A 19,889-nucleotide genomic window follows, 5' to 3' on the forward strand; every position below is an offset into this window, starting at 1 on the left:
ATTTTCGTCAAAATTTAGATTTTCATTTTTTTGAGGCCAATCGATAGTACTGATCCTTACGAGTGCAAAATGGTATAAAATTCCCAAATCGGACGTTATTCCAAAAAAACATCAAAAAAGGTTGACTTTACTAACGAATCGGTTTTTGGTCAACCACTTTTTTTAGTCCATCGATTTTTAAAATGTTTGAATGCAGATTGATAGTAGGGATCCCTACGAATTCAAAAAGGTATAACATTTCAAAATCAGACAATATTTACCCGAGATATACAAAAAATATCATCAAAAAAGTTTTGATTTTCGAACCTACCCCGATTTTTAGAAAAAACGTGATGTAACCCCTTGCCATTTTGACGATTTTCGTCAAAATTTAGATTTTCATTTTTTTGATGCCAATTGATAGTACTGCTCCTTACGAGTCCAAAATGGTATAAAATTCCCAAATCGGACGTTATTTGTCCGAGATATTCCAAAAAAACATCAAAAAAGGTTGGCTTTACTAACGAATCGGTTTTTGGTCAACCACTTTTTTTAGTCCATCGATTTTTAAAATGTTTGAATGCAGATTGATAGTAGGGATCCCTACGAATTCAAAAAGGTATAACATTTCAAAATCAGACAATATTTACCCGAGATATACAAAAAATATCATCAAAAAAGTTTTGATTTTCGAACCTACCCCGATTTTTCGAAAAAACGTGATGTAACCCCTTGCCATTTTGACGATTTTCGTCAAAATTTAGATTTTTATTTTTTTGATGCCAATCGATAGTACTGATAAAATCCATCGATTTTTAATTTCTTTGAATGCCAATTGATAGTACGGATCCATACAAATTCAAAAAGGTATAACATTTCAAAATCTGACGTTATTTACCCGAGACATTCCAAAAAAATCATCAAAAAAGTTTTGATTTTCGAACCTACCCCGATTTTTCGAAAAAACGTGATGTAACCCCTTGCCATTTTGACGATTTTCGTCAAAATTTAGATTTTCATTTTTTTGAGGCCAATCGATAGTACTGATCCTTACGAGTGCAAAATGGTATAAAATTCCAAAATCGGACGTTATTTGTCCGAGATATTCCAAAAAAACATCAAAAAAGGTTGACTTTACTACCGAATCGGTTTTTGGTCAACCACTTTTTTTAATACATCGATTTTTAATTTCTTTGAATGCCAGTTGATAGTAGGGATCCCTACGAATTCAAAAAGGTATAACATTTCAAAATCAGACAATATTTACCCGAGATATACAAAAAATATCATCAAAAAAGTTTTGATTTTCAAACCTACCCCGATTTTTAGAAAAAACGTGATGTAACCCCTTGCCATTTTGACGATTTTCGTCAAAATTTAGATTTTCATTTTTTTGATGCCAATCGATAGTACTGATCCTTACGAGTGCAAAATGGTATAAAATTCCCAAATCGGACGTTATTTGTCCGAGATATTCCAAAAAAAAATCAAAAAAGGTTGACTTTACTAACGAATCGGTTTTTTATCAACAACTTTTTTTAACCCATCGATTTTTAAATTCCTTGAATGCCAATTGATAATTCGGATCCATACGAATTCAAAAAGGTATAACATTTCAAAATCAGACAATATTTACCCGAGATATACAAAAAATATCATCAAAAAAGTTTTGATTTTCGAACCTACCCCGATTTTTCGAAAAAACGTGATGTAACCCCTTGCCATTTTGACGATTTTCGTCAAAATTTAGATATTCATTTTTTTGATGCCAATCGATAGTACTGATCCTAACGAGTGCAAAATGGTATAAAATTCCCAAATCGGACGTTATTTGTCCGAGATATTCCAAAAAAACATCAAAAAAGGTTGACTTTACTAACGAATCGGTTTTTGGTCAACCACTTTTTTTAGTCCATCGATTTTTAAAATGTTTGAATGCAGATTGATAGTAGGGATCCCTACGAATTCAAAAAGGTATAACATTTCAAAATCAGACAATATTTACCCGAGATATACAAAAAATATCATCAAAAAAGTTTTGATTTTCGAACCTACCCCGATTTTTAGAAAAAACGTGATGTAACCCCTTGCCATTTTGACGATTTTCGTCAAAATTTAGATTTTCATTTTTTTGATGCCAATTGATAGTACTGCTCCTTACGAGTCCAAAATGGTATAAAATTCCCAAATCGGACGTTATTTGTCCGAGATATTCCAAAAAAACATCAAAAAAGGTTGGCTTTACTAACGAATCGGTTTTTGGTCAACCACTTTTTTTAGTCCATCGATTTTTAAAGTGTTTGAATGCAGATTGATAGTAGGGATCCCTACGAATTCAAAAAGGTATAACATTTCAAAATCAGACAATATTTACCCGAGATATACAAAAAATATCATCAAAAAAGTTTTGATTTTCGAACCTACCCCGATTTTTCGAAAAAACGTGATGTAACCCCTTGCCATTTTGACGATTTTCGTCAAAATTTAGATTTTTATTTTTTTGATGCCAATCGATAGTACTGATAAAATCCATCGATTTTTAATTTCTTTGAATGCCAATTGATAGTACGGATCCATACAAATTCAAAAAGGTATAACATTTCAAAATCTGACGTTATTTACCCGAGACATTCCAAAAAAATCATCAAAAAAGTTTTGATTTTCGAACCTACCCCGATTTTTCGAAAAAACGTGATGTAACCCCTTGCCATTTTGACGATTTTCGTCAAAATTTAGATTTTCATTTTTTTGAGGCCAATCGATAGTACTGATCCTTACGAGTGCAAAATGGTATAAAATTCCAAAATCGGACGTTATTTGTCCGAGATATTCCAAAAAAACATCAAAAAAGGTTGACTTTACTAACGAATCGGTTTTTGGTCAACCACTTTTTTTAATACATCGATTTTTAATTTCTTTGAATGCCAGTTGATAGTAGGGATCCCTACGAATTCAAAAAGGTATAACATTTCAAAATCAGACAATATTTACCCGAGATATACAAAAAATATCATCAAAAAAGTTTTGATTTTCAAACCTACCCCGATTTTTAGAAAAAACGTGATGTAACCCCTTGCCATTTTGACGATTTTCGTCAAAATTTAGATTTTCATTTTTTTGATGCCAATCGATAGTACTGATCCTTACGAGTGCAAAATGGTATAAAATTCCCAAATCGGACGTTATTTGTCCGAGATATTCCAAAAAAAAATCAAAAAAGGTTGACTTTACTAACGAATCGGTTTTTTATCAACAACTTTTTTTAACCCATCGATTTTTAAATTCCTTGAATGCCAATTGATAATTCGGATCCATACGAATTCAAAAAGGTATAACATTTCAAAATCAGACAATATTTACCCGAGATATACAAAAAATATCATCAAAAAAGTTTTGATTTTCGAACCTACCCCGATTTTTCGAAAAAACGTGATGTAACCCCTTGCCATTTTGACGATTTTCGTCAAAATTTAGATATTCATTTTTTTGATGCCAATCGATAGTACTGATCCTAACGAGTGCAAAATGGTATAAAATTCCCAAATCGGACGTTATTTGTCCGAGATATTCAAAAAAAACATCAAAAAAGGTTGACTTTACTAACGAATCGGTTTTTGGTCAACCACTTTTTTTAGTCCATCGATTTTTAAAATGTTTGAATGCAGATTGATAGTAGGGATCCCTACGAATTCAAAAAGGTATAACATTTCAAAATCAGACAATATTTACCCGAGATATACAAAAAATATCATCAAAAAAGTTTTGATTTTCGAACCTACCCCGATTTTTAGAAAAAACGTGATGTAACCCCTTGCCATTTTGACGATTTTCGTCAAAATTTAGATTTTCATTTTTTTGATGCCAATTGATAGTACTGCTCCTTAAGAGTCCAAAATGGTATAAAATTCCCAAATCGGACGTTATTTGTCCGAGATATTCCAAAAAAACATCAAAAAAGGTTGGCTTTACTAACGAATCGGTTTTTGGTCAACCACTTTTTTTAGTCCATCGATTTTTAAAATGTTTGAATGCAGATTGATAGTAGGGATCCCTACGAATTCAAAAAGGTATAACATTTCAAAATCAGACAATATTTACCCGAGATATACAAAAAATATCATCAAAAAAGTTTTGATTTTCAAACCTACCCCGATTTTTAGAAAAAACGTGATGTAACCCCTTGCCATTTTGACGATTTTCGTCAAAATTTAGATTTTCATTTTTTTGATGCCAATCGATAGTACTGATCCTTACGAGTGCAAAATGGTATAAAATTCCCAAATCGGACGTTATTCCAAAAAAACATCAAAAAAGGTTGACTTTACTAACGAATCGGTTTTTGGTCAACCACTTTTTTTAGTCCATCGATTTTTAAAATTTTTGAATGCAGATTGATAGTAGGGATCCCTACGAATTCAAAAAGGTATAACATTTCAAAATCAGACAATATTTACCCGAGATATACAAAAAAATCATCAACAAAGTTTTGATTTTCGAACCTACCCCGATTTTTCGAAAAAACGTGATGTAACCCCTTGCCATTTTGACGATTTTCGTCAAAATTTAGATTTTCATTTTTTTGATGCCAATTGATAGTACTGATCCTTACGAGTCCAAAATGGTATAAAATTCCCAGATCGGACGTTATTTGTCCGAGATATTCCAAAAAAACATCAAAAAAGTTTGACTTTACTTACGAATCGGTTTTTTATCAACAACTTTTTTTAACCCATCGATTTTTAAATTCCTTGAATGCCAATTGATAGTTGGGATCCATACGAATTCAAAAAGGTATAACATTTCAAAATCAGACAATATTTACCCGAGATATACAAAAAATATCATCAAAAAAGTTTTGATTTTCGAACCTACCCCGATTTTTAGAAAAAACGTGATGTAACCCCTTGCCATTTTGACGATTTTCGTCAATATTTAGATTTTCATTTTTTTGATGCCAATCGATAGTACTGATCCTAACGAGTGCAAAATGGTATAAAATTCCCAAATCGAACGTTATTTGTCCGAGATATTCCAAAAAAACATCAAAAAAGGTTGACTTTACTTACGAATCGGTTTTTTGTCAACAACTTTTTTTAATACATCGATTTTTAATTTCTTTGAATGCCAGTTGATAGTTGGGATCCATACGAATTCAAAAAGGTATAACATTTGAAAATCAGACAATATTTACCCGAGATATACAAAAAATATCATCAAAAAAGTTTTGATTTTCGAACCTACCCCGATTTTTAGAAAAAACGTGATGTAACCCCTTGCCATTTTGACGATTTTCGTCAAAATTTAGATATTCATTTTTTTGATGCCAATTGATAGTACTGATCCTTACGAGTGCAAAATGGTATAAAATTCCCAAATCGAACGTTATTTGTCCGAGATATTCCAAAAAAACATCAAAAAAGGTTGACTTTACTAACGAATCGGTTTTTGGTCAACCACTTTTTTTAGTCCATCGATTTTTAAAATGTTTGAATGCAGATTGATAGTAGGGATCCCTACGAATTCAAAAAGGTATAACATTTCAAAATCAGACAATATTTACCCGAGATATACAAAAAATATCATCAAAAAAGTTTTGATTTTCGAACCTACCCCGATTTTTCGAAAAAACGTGATGTAACCCCTTGCCATTTTGACGATTTTCGTCAAAATTTAGATTTTCATTTTTTTGATGCCAATCGATAGTACTGATCCTAACGAGTGCAAAATGGTATAAAATTCCCAAATCGGACGTTATTTGTCCGAGATATTCCAAAAAAACATCAAAAAAGGTTGACTTTACTTACGAATCGGTTTTTTGTCAACAACTTTTTTTAATACATCGATTTTTAATTTCTTTGAATGCCAGTTGATAGTTGGGATCCATACGAATTCAAAAAGGTATAACATTTGAAAATCAGACAATATTTACCCGAGATATACAAAAAATATCATCAAAAAAGTTTTGATTTTCGAACCTACCCCGATTTTTAGAAAAAACGTGATGTAACCCCTTGCCATTTTGACGATTTTCGTCAAAATTTAGATATTCATTTTTTTGATGCCAATCGATAGTACTGATCCTAACGAGTGCAAAATTTTATAAAATTCCCAAATCGGACGTTATTTGTCCGAGATATTCCAAAAAAACATCAAAAAAGGTTGACTTTACTTACGAATCGGTTTTTTGTCAACAACTTTTTTTAATACATCGATTTTTAATTTCTTTGAATGCCAATTGATAGTACGGATCCATACAAATTCAAAAAGGTATAACATTTCAATATCTGACGATATTTACCCGAGATATACAAAAAAATCATCAAAAAAGTTTTGATTTTCGAACCTACCCCGATTTTTCGAAAAAACGTGATGTAACCCCTTGCCATTTTGACGATTTTCGTCAAAATTTAGATATTCATTTTTTTGATGCCAATTGATAGTACTGATCCTTACGAGTCCAAAATGGTATAAAATTCCCAAATCGGACGTTATTTGTCCGAGATATTCCAAAAAAACATCAAAAAAGGTTGACTTTACTTACGAATCGGTTTTTTGTCAACATCTTTTTTTAATCCATCGATTTTTAATTTCTTTGAGAGCCAATTGATAGTACGGATCCATACAAATTCAAAAAGGTATAACATTTCAAAATCAGACAATATTTACCCGAGATATACAAAAAATATCATCAAAAAAGTATTGATTTTCGAACCTACCCCGATTTTTCGAAAAAACGTGATGTAACCCCTTGCCATTTTGACGATTTTCGTCAAAATTTAAATATTCATTTTTTTGATGCCAATCGATAGTACTGATCCTAACGAGTGCAAAATTTTATAAAATTCCCAAATCGGACGTTATTTGTCCGAGATATTCCAAAAAAACATCAAAAAAGGTTGACTTTACTTACGAATCGGTTTTTTGTCAACAACTTTTTTTAATACATCGATTTTTAATTTCTTTGAATGCCAATTGATAGTTGGGATCCATACGAATTCAAAAAGGTATAACATTTCAAAATCAGACAGTATTTACCCGAGATATACAAAAAATATCATCAAAAAAGTTTTGATTTTCGAACCTACCCCGATTTTTCGAAAAAACGTGATGTAACCCCTTGCCATTTTGACGATTTTCGTCAAAATTTAGATTTTCATTTTTTTGATGCCAATCGATAGTACTGATCCTAACGAGTGCAAAATGGTATAAAATTCCCAAATCGGACGTTATTTGTCCGAGATATTCCAAAAAAACATCAAAAAAGGTTGACTTTACTTACGAATCGGTTTTTTGTCAACAACTTTTTTTAGTCCATCGATTTTTAAAATGTTTGAATGCAGATTGATAGTAGGGATCCCTACGAATTCAAAAAGGTATAACATTTCAAAATCAGACAATATTTACCCGAGACATTCCAAAAAAATCATCAAAAAAGTTTTGATTTTCGAACCTACCCCGATTTTTAGAAAAAACGTGATGTAACCCCTTGCCATTTTGACGATTTTCGTCAAAATTTAGATATTCATTTTTTTGATGCCAATCGATAGTACTGATCCTAACGAGTGCAAAATGGTATAAAATTCCCAAATCGGACGTTATTTGTCCGAGATATTCAAAAAAAACATCAAAAAAGGTTGACTTTACTTACGAATCGGTTTTTTGTCAACAACTTTTTTTAATACATCGATTTTTAATTTCTTTGAATGCCAATTGATAGTTGGGATCCATACGAATTCAAAAAGGTATAACATTTGAAAATCAGACAATATTTACCCGAGATATACAAAAAATATCATCAAAAAAGTTTTGATTTTCGAACCTACCCCGATTTTTAGAAAAAACGTGATGTAACCCCTTGCCATTTTGACGATTTTCGTCAAAATTTAGATTTTCATCTTTTTGATGCCAATTGATAGTACTGATCCGTACGAGTCCAAAATGGTATAAAATTCCCAAATCGGACGTTATTTGTCCGAGATATTCATAAAAAAAAACCTCAAAAAAAGGTTGACTTTACTAACGAATCGGTTTTTTATCAACAACTTTTTTTAACGCATCGATTTTTAAATTCCTTGAATGCCAATTGATAGTAGGGATCCCTACGAATTCAAAAAGGTATAACATTTCAAAATCAGACAATATTTACCCGATAAATTCCAAAAATATTATCAAAAAAGTTTTGATTTTGCTGATCAAGAATATATATACTTAATGGGTTCAGGGTATAAGACTAGAGATTGAGAATTAGGAACAAATTGCGATTAAGGCAACACAGCAATAGATAGGCATCAAACGAGCTGTATCTGTCAGATACTTTTTGTTTTTGAATATATTTATATATTTTCGTTTTTCTCTTTTTTATATTTTATGACGGCGTAGTAACTATGTTAACTATGCTATCACAAAAAGCAAGAAACAAATAAAAAAAAACCACACATTAATTAAGAATATTATTTAAATACATATGTCGTTTCTAAATCGACGGAGTTATTTCGCTTTAAAACGACATCATTTTGTAGAAGTAACGAGTGAGATCCCGGCGAGTTTGCAACAGCTGTAAAACGCTCGCTCGCTCTATCAAAAGTAACGAGTAGCGAGTAGCGAGTAGCGAGTAGCGAGTAGCGAGTAAGATACTCGCGATATTCGAGACATGCAGGCAGAATTCTTAGGTTATGAACTGCAAATAGAATATGCCAAAATGCTTTTGTTTTTGTTTGTTTTTATAGTTTATAGTTTTATTTATTTATTAAATTCTTGTGATTAAAATCAATATATTGTTGTTGCTGTTGTTGTTGTTGTTGTGGTTTGCATACATACATATTTCTTGTAATCTATTCCATTTGTAATAGTTAGTTTGCTTTAAATGATTTAATAATAATTAATTGTATTTAAAATACATTTTATATGTTTGCATTATATCAGTTTTCCGTACGACAAGAAAACAAAAAACGAAATATAGATTGAGAATTAAGAATTAAGAATAAATTGCCAGTAAGTCAAGACAGCAACAGATACGCATCAAACGAGCTGTATCTGTCAGATACTTTTTGTTTTTCATATATTTGAGATATATGTATATTTAGTTTTATTCGATTTTGATGTGCGTGTGTTGTAAACAATTAAATTGTCATTTTGCTGAAATTACATTCAACACAAAAGTGTTATTGTTTCGATTTGATCTACAAGTTCTATCTGCCTTTTTGTTTATATAGTTACTAGTTAGGAGCTGAGGCCCGCAGATATAGCAGAGAATACATATATGTTTTAAATGGGGCATTTAGTAATATGTTTCTTGCCCCTCGTTTGATATACATTCTTGTTTACGTTACAAAACTGAACAGAAACTCAACTTGAAATCATATATTACAATAAACATCGAACAGATTGCATATTAAGGCCGATTTAAACGTATTCATAAACAAGGGATCTTTTTATATATGTGTATATCTATATATATAGTACTTATATGCATACTGCTTTTTAAAGGTACGGCGTACTAAGTATGTTAACTTTGCTATCGTAAAAAGCAAAAAACAATTATATCAAACAAAAAAAAAAAACCTATTAATTAAGTCGAATATATATCGTTAATATATATTTGGCTCTGCAGCGGGTGCAGAAAATTAGGCTAATATATTGTATTAAATGATATCTGGGTAAACATTTCAGCAAGTATCTATATATATATATATATAGTTAATAAGTTTTGGGGCTCAATATGTGTAGTTATGTGTTATTATGTGTGATATTTGGAGTATTAATTAGTTTATTAATTAGACGAATTACTTAACATTCGAACATTTGTGACCGCTGTTCAGTTTATGGCTCTTTACTTTATAGATATAGTTGGATCGTTGTGTCAGAGAGAGAGGGGGGGGGGGGGGTTAGAGGGGGATGAGTATATTGAAATTAGCTTTGGTAAAGCACCAAAATTCGTTTAGTTTATATATATTTTCATTCGCTCTGTTTGGTTGCTCAAACAATCCTAACTACATTTCTGGATACGAATATATAGTTGCATATATCTTTTATCTATTTGTATTTCCATCTCTTATCATATCGCATCTCGTATCTTGTGTACAATTTTTGTTAAAAGCTTTTCCCTTATTCCTTGATTTTATGTTTTCACATTGATGGCTTTTGCTTGCATATAAAAATAAATCTTCCTTTTTCTTTCTAAGACTATGCTGGAAAAAATTTAAGCACGCACACACATAAACACATACATACACACAATCACACACACACACGGACACACAAGCACAACAATCAGCTATAATGCGATACTTTTATCATATACTATTTATATATATTTTAATAAGCCCAACTATTTAGGCGTATTTTCACTTTTATTCCTTTTTGGTCTATATACAAAATGTTCTCGTGTGTCTCTCTGTGTGTGTGTGTGTGTGTGTGTGTGTGTGTGTGTGTGTGTGTGTGTGTGTGTGTGTGTGCGTGCAGTAATCGTAAAACTTCTAGAAAATAATGCGCTTTCTATGTGGTTTGCGTCTAAGATCTATCACGAGAGCAATGCATAAGTATCCCTTCAAATGTTGTATGCCGAAAATCGTTCACTTATTTTAATATCCTATTCTTCAGAAAAAAAAAAAAAAATAGATTAGTAAGTCGAAGAAACGTTAAAATTGTAGTTGAAAGTCTCAATTTGGATTGTAAATGGTTGGTTCTCTGCCAATCACATGGCACGCAGTCCAGAACAATCGCTCGATGAAAGTAACGAGTGGATAGCAGCGAGTAAGATGCAACGTATTGTCAATCGGGTGCTAGCTCTACTCGGAGTAGCTGTCAAGCACTCGCTCGATCAAAAGTAGCGAGTAGCGAGTAAGCTATTCGCTAAGCTAGCGTGTAGAAGTATTGTGTTGGGGATTAGTTCGTTTGCGAAACGCAAAAACAATCGCTTGATGAAAAGTAACGAGTAATGAGTGGCAGCAGCGAGTAAGATAGGTCGTATAGCCAAGCAACGACCGCAACGATCGCACGACATATTTCCGCGTGGATATCACCGACACTCATTGGATCGAAAGTAACGAGAGGGATACTCGATAAACGAGCGAATGTTAATGAGTTGGGGGCAAGCTGTACTTGAAACAGTTGTGAAATGCAAGAACAGTCTTTCTTTGACAACTAACGAGCAACGAGTGAGAGCCCATGTGAAGCGAGTAGATGTATTAGGTTGAAGCCCAGTTGGTTTCGCAACAGCTGTAAACCGCTCGCTCGTTCAAAAGCAACGAGTGACAGTGACGAGTAGCAATTGGGTTACGAAACGCTAAGACTTGGGAATTGGCGATTGGCGATTGGCGTCTGGTGCTCGGACTGGTGAATGGATCAGCTGAAACTGGGTATCTAATGAGGCAGTTATAGTTTTAACTTCTTCTTCTTATTATTATTATTATTATTATAATTACTATAATTATTATCGATTAACGTTTCGTATAGACGAGTATGTTTCATTTGCATATGTGTATTGAGGTCTTTTGGAACGGTTCCATTCGCTTCAATTTGGCCGGACACGCCCCCAAAACCAAACAGACGGACAATTCCAGCTTGGCCCTAACATTAACCTAAGAGGTCTAAGCCCGATTTGTATGCCAACCGATTCAAACCGATTCAAACCGATTCACATACACACATCCCCCACATGGAAGCTATGGAGCTACATATTGGCCGCCGACTGTGGTCTTGTCCTGGGCATGCCCCTTGGCCGGACGCTAGGCGTCCGCGCGCGCCGTTAATAGAGCTCCGTATGATGACGCACTGGCGCTGGAATTTTGGACATGCCGCGCTCCCGTCGCGGCGACACAACCGCTCCAGCTGCCGCCGGTCCAGCGGCCGTCATATCACGCGAATTGTTGCTGCCACAGGAGGAGGCAGCCGAGCTGCGCTTGGAGCGCGCCTTTGCCGGCGGTGAGCAGCTCTCGGAGCGCTCCAGATTGCCATTGCTGTGCACCCACGCCGTGGTGAAGTCCTCATAGACGGGCGTCCTCTTGCCATTGTTAACACAGCTGTTGCCCGGCCGCTGCTGCTGCTGCTGCTGATTGCCGGCTGCATAGCGCGATAGCAGGGTCTTCATCTTCTCGAGAATCTGTGCATCGTTCTTGGCGCTGCTGGCCGCCTCGAGCAGCTGCTGCGCAAGCGGCGAGGAGGCGTGATTCTTTACCGGCGACGTGGTCAGCGAGCTGCTGCAGCCGCTCCGCACGCGCCGCCCATTGCTATCGTAAAGTATCTGCGAGGAGCGCGTCTTGATGCCGCGCTCGAACGGCGATGGCGATGGCGACGTGGATGCAGAGCCGGAGGCTGCTGGCGGTGGCGGTGGCGGTGCCGCAAATGTCTCCGCACTGATCGTGGGCCGCTTCTTGGCGGCGCCGTTAAGCGTGGCAGCGCTGCGTCCGCTCCACGTGTTGGTCACATCCCGCACCAGCGGCAGCTGCGACGCCTTGGGCCGTGCCGCCTGCACCTGAGCCTGCACCTGAGCCTGTGGGGGCCGGCGCACCGAACGATAGACGGGCTGCTTGCGATTGAAAGTGAGCGCCGTGGAACGCGTGCTCAGATCCTGAAGACTGCCGCCGGCATTGCCGCTGCAGGTGCTGTTGTCGATGCTGCGTCGGCGGCGTCGCTGCGCCAGCGGGGAGCGCGGTATCTTGCTGCCCAACGTGGCCGGGGCCGGGGGCGGGGGCGATGCCAACAATTGTGAGGCCATCTTGTTGTCCGCCTCTGGAAGCGGCGAGCTGGTCACCGTTATCTCATCGTCCGTTATGTAAACGCCGGACTGCTCGAACTTGTGGCCATGCCCCTCATAGACGGCCTTGGGCTGCTTGGGCAGGGCCAGCACAGCGGGCAGCGACTGGGGTCCGTCCAGCTCGCAGAGCGCATACTCCGGCTCCTCCTCGGTCACGCAATTGGACTTGATCTCCGGCTCCGGCTCCGCTTCGGGCTCCGCCTCGTGCTCATCTGTCGGGGAGATCTGCGAGTCGCTGGACGTTTGATCGAGACGCGCTGCAAACACAAAAAAAAAACGAGGATCTGTCAGTCTGGAGCTGTGCCCGGGAAGGTCGCCGCCCCGCATTCCATCTTACCATTCGTTTCAGCGTCCTCCATGGAGGCCTGACTGTGCAGGGACTCGCGCTTCTGTGCATTCGACTGGATGACGCCCAGGCTGCGGTAGCCCTCGTCGCTGATCTCGCTGCCATTGTCGCTGATATTCTCAAACTTGCTGCTCTGCTCCGGCTGTCCGGCAACTCCCGATGTGGCCGCCGATGTGGCTCCCGATGTGGCCGCCGATGTGGCAACGCCGCCGCCGCCGCAGATCTCCTCCAGGTTGTTCTCGGCGCTGGCCTGGACGGGCGGCGTCTTGTAGGAGTCCAGCGAGCTCTGCTTCTTGCGCACATCGTTCAGGCGACGCTGGCTTGGCGACATCGAGCGCCTGGCCGGGCGCGGCGAGCCGGACACAGGCTCCGCGCTGCCATTGACCTGGTTCAAGAATTTGCGCTGCGGCGTTGGACTGCGACTGCGATGCTTGACAGCGGCAGCGGCAGCGGCTGCGCTGGGCGACAAACTGGCATTGGGCGTGCTGCTGACGGCTGTTCCAGCGGCTGGCGACACTGCTCCGGAACCGGAACCGGAACCGGAACCAGTTCCGGCCGTTGACAGAACACGTCGTGCTGCGGGTGGTGAGCTGCAAGAATTCGATTTGAGCGTCAGTATATGAAAAGCAAGCGGATCTCGAGTTTAAACCGGTTCGATTTTGGATTCGGTATAAGGCTGGAAACGGTTGGAACCGGTTTGTAACTGGAAGCGGTTTAGCCTGGATCGGGCGTCAGCCTGGAACCGGTTTGAATCGGTTTGAAAATGGAAGCGATTCATCTCCGGAACTGGCTTGAACCTAAAACCAATTTAACGCTGGAACTAGTTTAAGCCTGGAACCAGTTTGAAGCTGGTATCAGAATCGGTTTAAACCTGAAACTGGTTTGAGCCCTGAACCGGTTTGAACCAGAATTAAAATCGATTGTTTGCCGGGATTTTGTTTTGAACTTTAGGTAGTCGAATGAGAAATATGGCATTCCGGACTTGATTTTGAGCGTGCCAAAAGTAACTAGGTTCCAGAAATGAAAATATGGTTAATATATCACTAATTGTAGGTAAATGCGGCTCACGAACCAAATCCAAAAGGCATCCAGGCATTGGTTCGAAATGTGAACTAGAATCTGCAGAAATAAATATGATTCTTCTTCAGGGACTTCTTGAGGTTGGCCCTATGAAATCAAAGATTTCTGGACGGAACCATTTTAATTTTACTTTAAAGTAAGCTATTGCTTTGGCACTTGACGTTTTTTGTATTCACAGTCTATGTATCTATTTGAATTATATTATATTTTTGAGGCTAGATTCTCATCGATTTTACATTGAATTTACAAGCCCATTAATATATAGGGGGCTCAATTGGCATTATGACGGCGCAATAGAACAGAAATACTGGGAATATTGATATCATATCTGATCTGAGTTACAGGCGTCAAGTATCGGACGTTGAAGATTACAATTAGTTTTTGCTTTGCAGATAACGAAGTTAGACAAAAGCAAATTGATAAACATTGTTTTATAAGCGCAAATTGCCGCTGATTGCTTTGATAACTGAAGTCTGTTCATGTTAAGCAATAGGTAAAATATATATTTATGTTGAATATGCCCTCTTATCTCTTAAGAGTGTAACGATAATTGTAGTCTATGGCCATTAAAGTTATATTATAAAATTTAACAAGTGAGCGTCAGCGATTCAATCGAGTACGAATAGTAGTAAATTGAAGGAAAATATACATTCTTTAATTTCTGAATGCTTTCTTTGTTGGATCCTGTTCATTTGTTCCAGCAAGCATGTTAAGTTGGCTGCGCTCAGACTTAACAGCTGTTTAACTTTGCAATGCACTTGTTAAGTTGGCTGCGCTCAGAATTGACAGTTGTTAAGCTTAGCATTGGATCTCTGTCGAGATTGACAGCTGTTAAGCTTATAAATAGCGCTGTTAAGTTGGCTGCGCTCAGAGTTAACAGCTGTTAAACCTATCAATAGCCATGTTAAGTTGGCTGCGCCAGAGTACTTTTTTTAAACTAAAATTACTAAAAGCCAAAGTTGAATGCACGCGCTCAAGCAATTAGCTATTGAAAGACATTATATTTAAAAAAGCACGCAATATAAAGAAAATATAACGACGAAGGCAAGACTTTATCTAAACAAGTGTTTCAGATGTATCTCAAGGACTCTGAGATGGAGTCGGGTAGAGGCTGATAAGCACAAGTTTGCCTTGCGAATGAGCGTGTGGAAATGCATGAATACGATATGAATGCATTTTACAAGTATTAACAACTAGACCATGCCAACACCTAGCCCCTGCCACTGCGCCCCTTCAGGTTGTCGTGCGAGCTTGCCTAATGGAGCTCCTTAATGGCGCACTCAGCTTCAGCTGGCTTGATTCTGGGCCGCTGTCCAACTGTCCAACCGTCCAACTGTCCAACTGTCCAACAGACGGACTGTCTGTCTATTTTGTTGGTGTGTTGGAGACACCATCATTATCCGGCCTTATGCATGCAATTAGCGGGGCGATAACAACTTAATGCATGGCCCATAATGGGCCGCGTTTTCAATTGCAGCAGCCGTCGGCCGGGCGCGTGGAGTGGAAGTGGAAGTGAATGTGGAGCGAAGTGTTGTCTAGCTGGCGTTTAACCTGCTACCCCTCCCATCCCCACCCCTTGCCATCCATCAGAGACGGGTAAATGGAACAGGTCGATTCACTTACCGTTCGTATATCACATGGGCCTTGTGCAGCTCAATGCCATTGCCGGAATTGCCTGTGTTGCGGGTCATCAGACGTGCCTGGATCGAGGTGCGATGCTGGGCACGGCACCGGCAAGGATCATGTTTGTCCAGGTAATGGGAGAGCGTGTCCCAGCCGCCGCCCACGCGTACCATCACATGCGATCGTAGTATCTGCAGGGGTATGGAAGATGTGAATCGATTGGTTACTTGGGCGTAGAGATGGGAGCACGATGCACGAAGAAGACACGATATGACATATTATTTTGGTGTTTACTTGATTTACATTTTAGCCGGCAGTTTAGTTTGGAGTTAAGCCGAATATTATACAAGGAATTAGGGCAAAAATTATCCGTAAGTTTAGCCAAGAGTTCAATTTGAAGCTGAACAGTAAGTTAAACTGGATTTATTTGCGAAACAAATCAAAGATTTTAGCCGAGAGTTTAGTTTGGATTTTAACCAGAAGTTAAGCCGTGAGCAGAGCTCAAAGTTATCAGCAAGTTTGGAGTTTAACCGGGAGTTAAGCCGAATTATCAGTTAGTTTAGCCGAGAGTTAAATTTGAAGCTGAACAAAAAAGTAAAGACTGATTTCTTTGCGTAAGAAATCCAAGATTAGCCGAGACTTCAGTTTGGAGTTTAACCAAAAGTTAAGCCGTGAGCAGAGCTCAAAGTTATCAGCAAGTTTGGAGTTTAACCGGGAGTTAAGCCGAATTATCCGTTTGTTTAGCCGAGAGTTAAATTTGAAGCTGAACAAAAAAGTTAAGACTGATTTCTTTGCGTAAGAAATCCAAGATTAGCCGAGACTTCAGTTTGGAGTTTAACCAAAAGTCAAGCCGTGAATTTAGCTGAAAGTTATTAGAAATTTTAGCTGGGAGTTGAACCGTAAGTATGGACGAAATATTAGACCGGAAGATTAGAAAGTTATCCGGATGATTGCTGAGAGTTAAGTCTGGGAATGTTAGCCGATGCGTTTATCCAACGTATTTAGACGTATTTTCAGTCGAAAGCTTAGCCAGGAGCTTGGCCGGAAGTTAAGTCAACCGTTTAGCCTCCAGATTTAACTCACCCGCACAAAGATGAGCACTTTGGTGTCGCCAATGCGATATTTGCCCTCGGAGACGCGCACCATGGGAAACTGTGAGGGGCATGTGCATTTCTCCACCAAATCTCTGACCTGCAAATATAGAAAATTTGTGTCAAACGTTGTATACATGTATATATATAATATGTGTGTGTGTGTGTGTGTGTGTTGGTGTGCAGAGGGCGGGCAGCCAAAGGCTGACCCCGCAGGCCATTGCATAAGTTCAAGTGAAGCAAACGAATTTTTTTTTTGGAATCGGAATCCGCTTTTCACTGCATAAATTCACGCGCTGCCATTGTCCGAACAAATGATCAAACAAATGAGCGCAACAGCCAAAACGAGCGAAAGACAACAACTCGGCCCAGACCAGACCGGGACCAATAACAGAGAGAGAGAGAGACAGAGACAGAGAGAGAGAGAGACCGCAGAGCAACTGGCTCGCTTTGGATCGTGTCTGTAGGGAGTCGACGGTGCTTGGCTACTGTGTCGCTGCCTTTGACGGGCCTTTTTGTTGGGCTGCTTGCTTTGAGGCAACAGTGGGACAGCGGAGGGGGTGGGGGGGTGGGGGGGGGGGGGGTGTGCCAGGAGGTGGGCGCAACAGGCAAAACGCATTTGCACCTTTGAACTTCGCTAGTTAGTTAGCCAGCCTGAAGCTGGCGCAGTTTGTTTTCTTGTTTTGTTTTTGTCTAGTTGCATTCGTGGCCAACTGGGAACTGTGCCACAGCTGCAAATGCGTCCTCGCTGGAAGGGGTACGGGGGAAGCGGGGGGTGGGGGGGGGGCGTAGCTTGTGGCAAGACGACATCACAATAAATCTAACATGGCGATAAGCCAGCAAAATGATCTGCCAGCGGTGCGCAGATTTGCAATCGACAACGGGCGGGCTGCCAGCGGAGAGAGGCAAGGGGCAAGGGGCAAGGGGGAAGGGGGAAAGGGACAACGGCGTGACTGTGACGCATGCAAGATTAGCCGGCGCTGTGATCCTGGCCTGGGCCATAAATTGCAAGCACAAGCAGCAGCAGCAGCAGCAACAGCAGCAACAAGAGCAACAACAACAGCAGCAACAGCAACAACAGCAACTACAGCAGCAACGACTACAGCAATAGCCACATCAACAACAGCAACAACAATACCCACAGCAGCAGCAATAACAACAACAGCAACAACTACAGCAGCAACAACAGCAACAGCAACAACAACAGCAGCAACAGCAACAGCAACGACTACAACAGCAACAACAGCAGCAACAACAGCAGCAACAGCAACAGCAACGACTACAGCAACAACAACAACTACAGCAGCAACGACTACAGCAATAGCCACATCAACAACAGCAACAACAACAATATACACAGCAGCAACAACAGCAACAACAACAACAACAACAGCAGCAACAGCAACAACAACAGCAACAGCAACGACTACAGCCACAGCAGCATCAATCGCAATAGCAACAACAAGAGGAGGCCCAACAACAGCAACAGCAATCGCAACAACAACAGCAACAATGTTGACGACGCGGACGTGCCAAACGGCAGCGACAAATGATTCGTGGCTGGTTTGCAACAGTTGCTGCTGTAGATGTGGCTGTGGCTGTGGCAGCAACAGTTGCTGCCTGCCGTGGTGGCACATCGTTTGATTTTCGACAAGTTGTTGAGGCTATTTGCTGATTTGGCTGCCGCTGCTGCTGCTGATTTGGCTGCTGCTGCTGCTGCAAACAAATTGATTGGCTGACTGAGTGATCGCGCAGCCAAAGTGCCTGGCCAAGTCCAGGCCAGGCCAAGATCCGACCAGGCGACTCGCCATTCAGCATGTCCGCCCGCCGGGCCACTTTGTTGGCTTTGTTGTTGCTGCTGTTGCTGCTGCTGTTGCTGCTGTTGCCTGACAATGTTTGGGCAGCATGTGGCGCTGCGTGTTAGCCAGCAAAGCGCCGTGGCACGTTCGTGTCCATGTTGCGTCCAATAAATGCGCAACGATTTATCCATCCATCCATCCAGCAGCTGTCTATTGTAAGCCGCGCTTGTTGTCAATGTGTTGCTGGCGGCGTGAGGAAATGTTTTCATGGCTTTTCATTAGTTTTCCGATTTGCCTGGCTGACTGCTCCTCAACAATCCTTGGGCGCTGTCCATTGTCCCCTGTCGATTGTCCGCTGTTTGTTATATGTTGCTGCTGCTGCATGTTGCTGCTGCTGCTGCATGTTGCTGTCGTCGCATGTTGTTGCTCGCAGTCACACTTGCAATTACCATTGACAATTGCGATTGTTGTAATTGTTGTTGGCACATCTGGCGCCAGCGGGCAGCAATCGCAGCGAAACGATACGAATCGGAACGGGCGGGAATGAAACGCCTCGAACATCTTGTCAAATTAATTAACAACATGTTGAGGGACCGTGACATAAGCGCTGCCAATCGCATCAGCAATTGTTGGCCAAATACTTGGCAAGTTTGCCAATCGATAATTGCACTTAAATAATCGATAATCGAAGATTTTGATGATTAGGACACAGAAAACATATTTAACTGATCTTTGAGAAAAATACCAATCTGGAAGCTACAAATTTGGAATATTTATTACGTTTATCTTATTCTATTCGATAACTCCCCTTTTCGTTTAAAGTAAAAGTCAGAAAGTGTTCGATATATTCCTTTCCTCATTATCGATCAATTTCGATTACTAGACTTAAAGCACAAACGAAATATAATCGATATTTTTTCGATGACTCTTATCTTTGCTCACAATCGATAAATTTCAATTATTAGAACTGGTTTCTTTGGACACATGAATTGATCTATTTTACCATATATTTTACTATCGATATTTTGTCGATCGATAAATTTCGATAAATTTATTACAACTGGTTTCTTTGGACACATGAAATCCTTGATAATTTATATTTCTCCTAAAGGCCAACCCCAAAGTAATCGATAACTTTGCTGATTAGTGCGATAATTGTTGAAACATTTCAATTCGATTACTCACTAGTAATATTAAGAGAAACAAATTGAACAGTT

General features: G+C 39.4%; 1 protein-coding gene across 2 annotated transcripts in view; it reads right to left on the reverse strand.

The window, feature by feature from the left end:
• Positions 1-9,117: 9,117 nt before the first annotated feature.
• Positions 9,118-19,889, reverse strand: part of pigs (pickled eggs) — an 87,248-nt gene continuing 76,476 nt past the window's right edge. For both annotated transcript variants that reach the window (XM_064690545.1, XM_064690546.1), the window contains exons 8-11: positions 16,866-16,973; positions 15,783-15,973; positions 13,071-13,669; positions 9,118-12,990 (exon numbers count right to left, since the gene is read on the reverse strand). In XM_064690545.1, the coding sequence (XP_064546615.1) occupies positions 11,726-12,990; positions 13,071-13,669; positions 15,783-15,973; positions 16,866-16,973 (2,163 nt within the window). In that variant the 3' untranslated portion in view covers positions 9,118-11,725. The remainder of the gene's footprint in view (positions 12,991-13,070; positions 13,670-15,782; positions 15,974-16,865; positions 16,974-19,889) is intronic.

This window comes from Drosophila montana, unplaced genomic scaffold (genome assembly GCF_035044405.1).
Source record: "Drosophila montana isolate Dmon_TW-CO22-7 unplaced genomic scaffold, ASM3504440v1 contig_3274_1, whole genome shotgun sequence".
NCBI classification, from domain to species: Eukaryota; Metazoa; Arthropoda; class Insecta; order Diptera; family Drosophilidae; genus Drosophila; species Drosophila montana.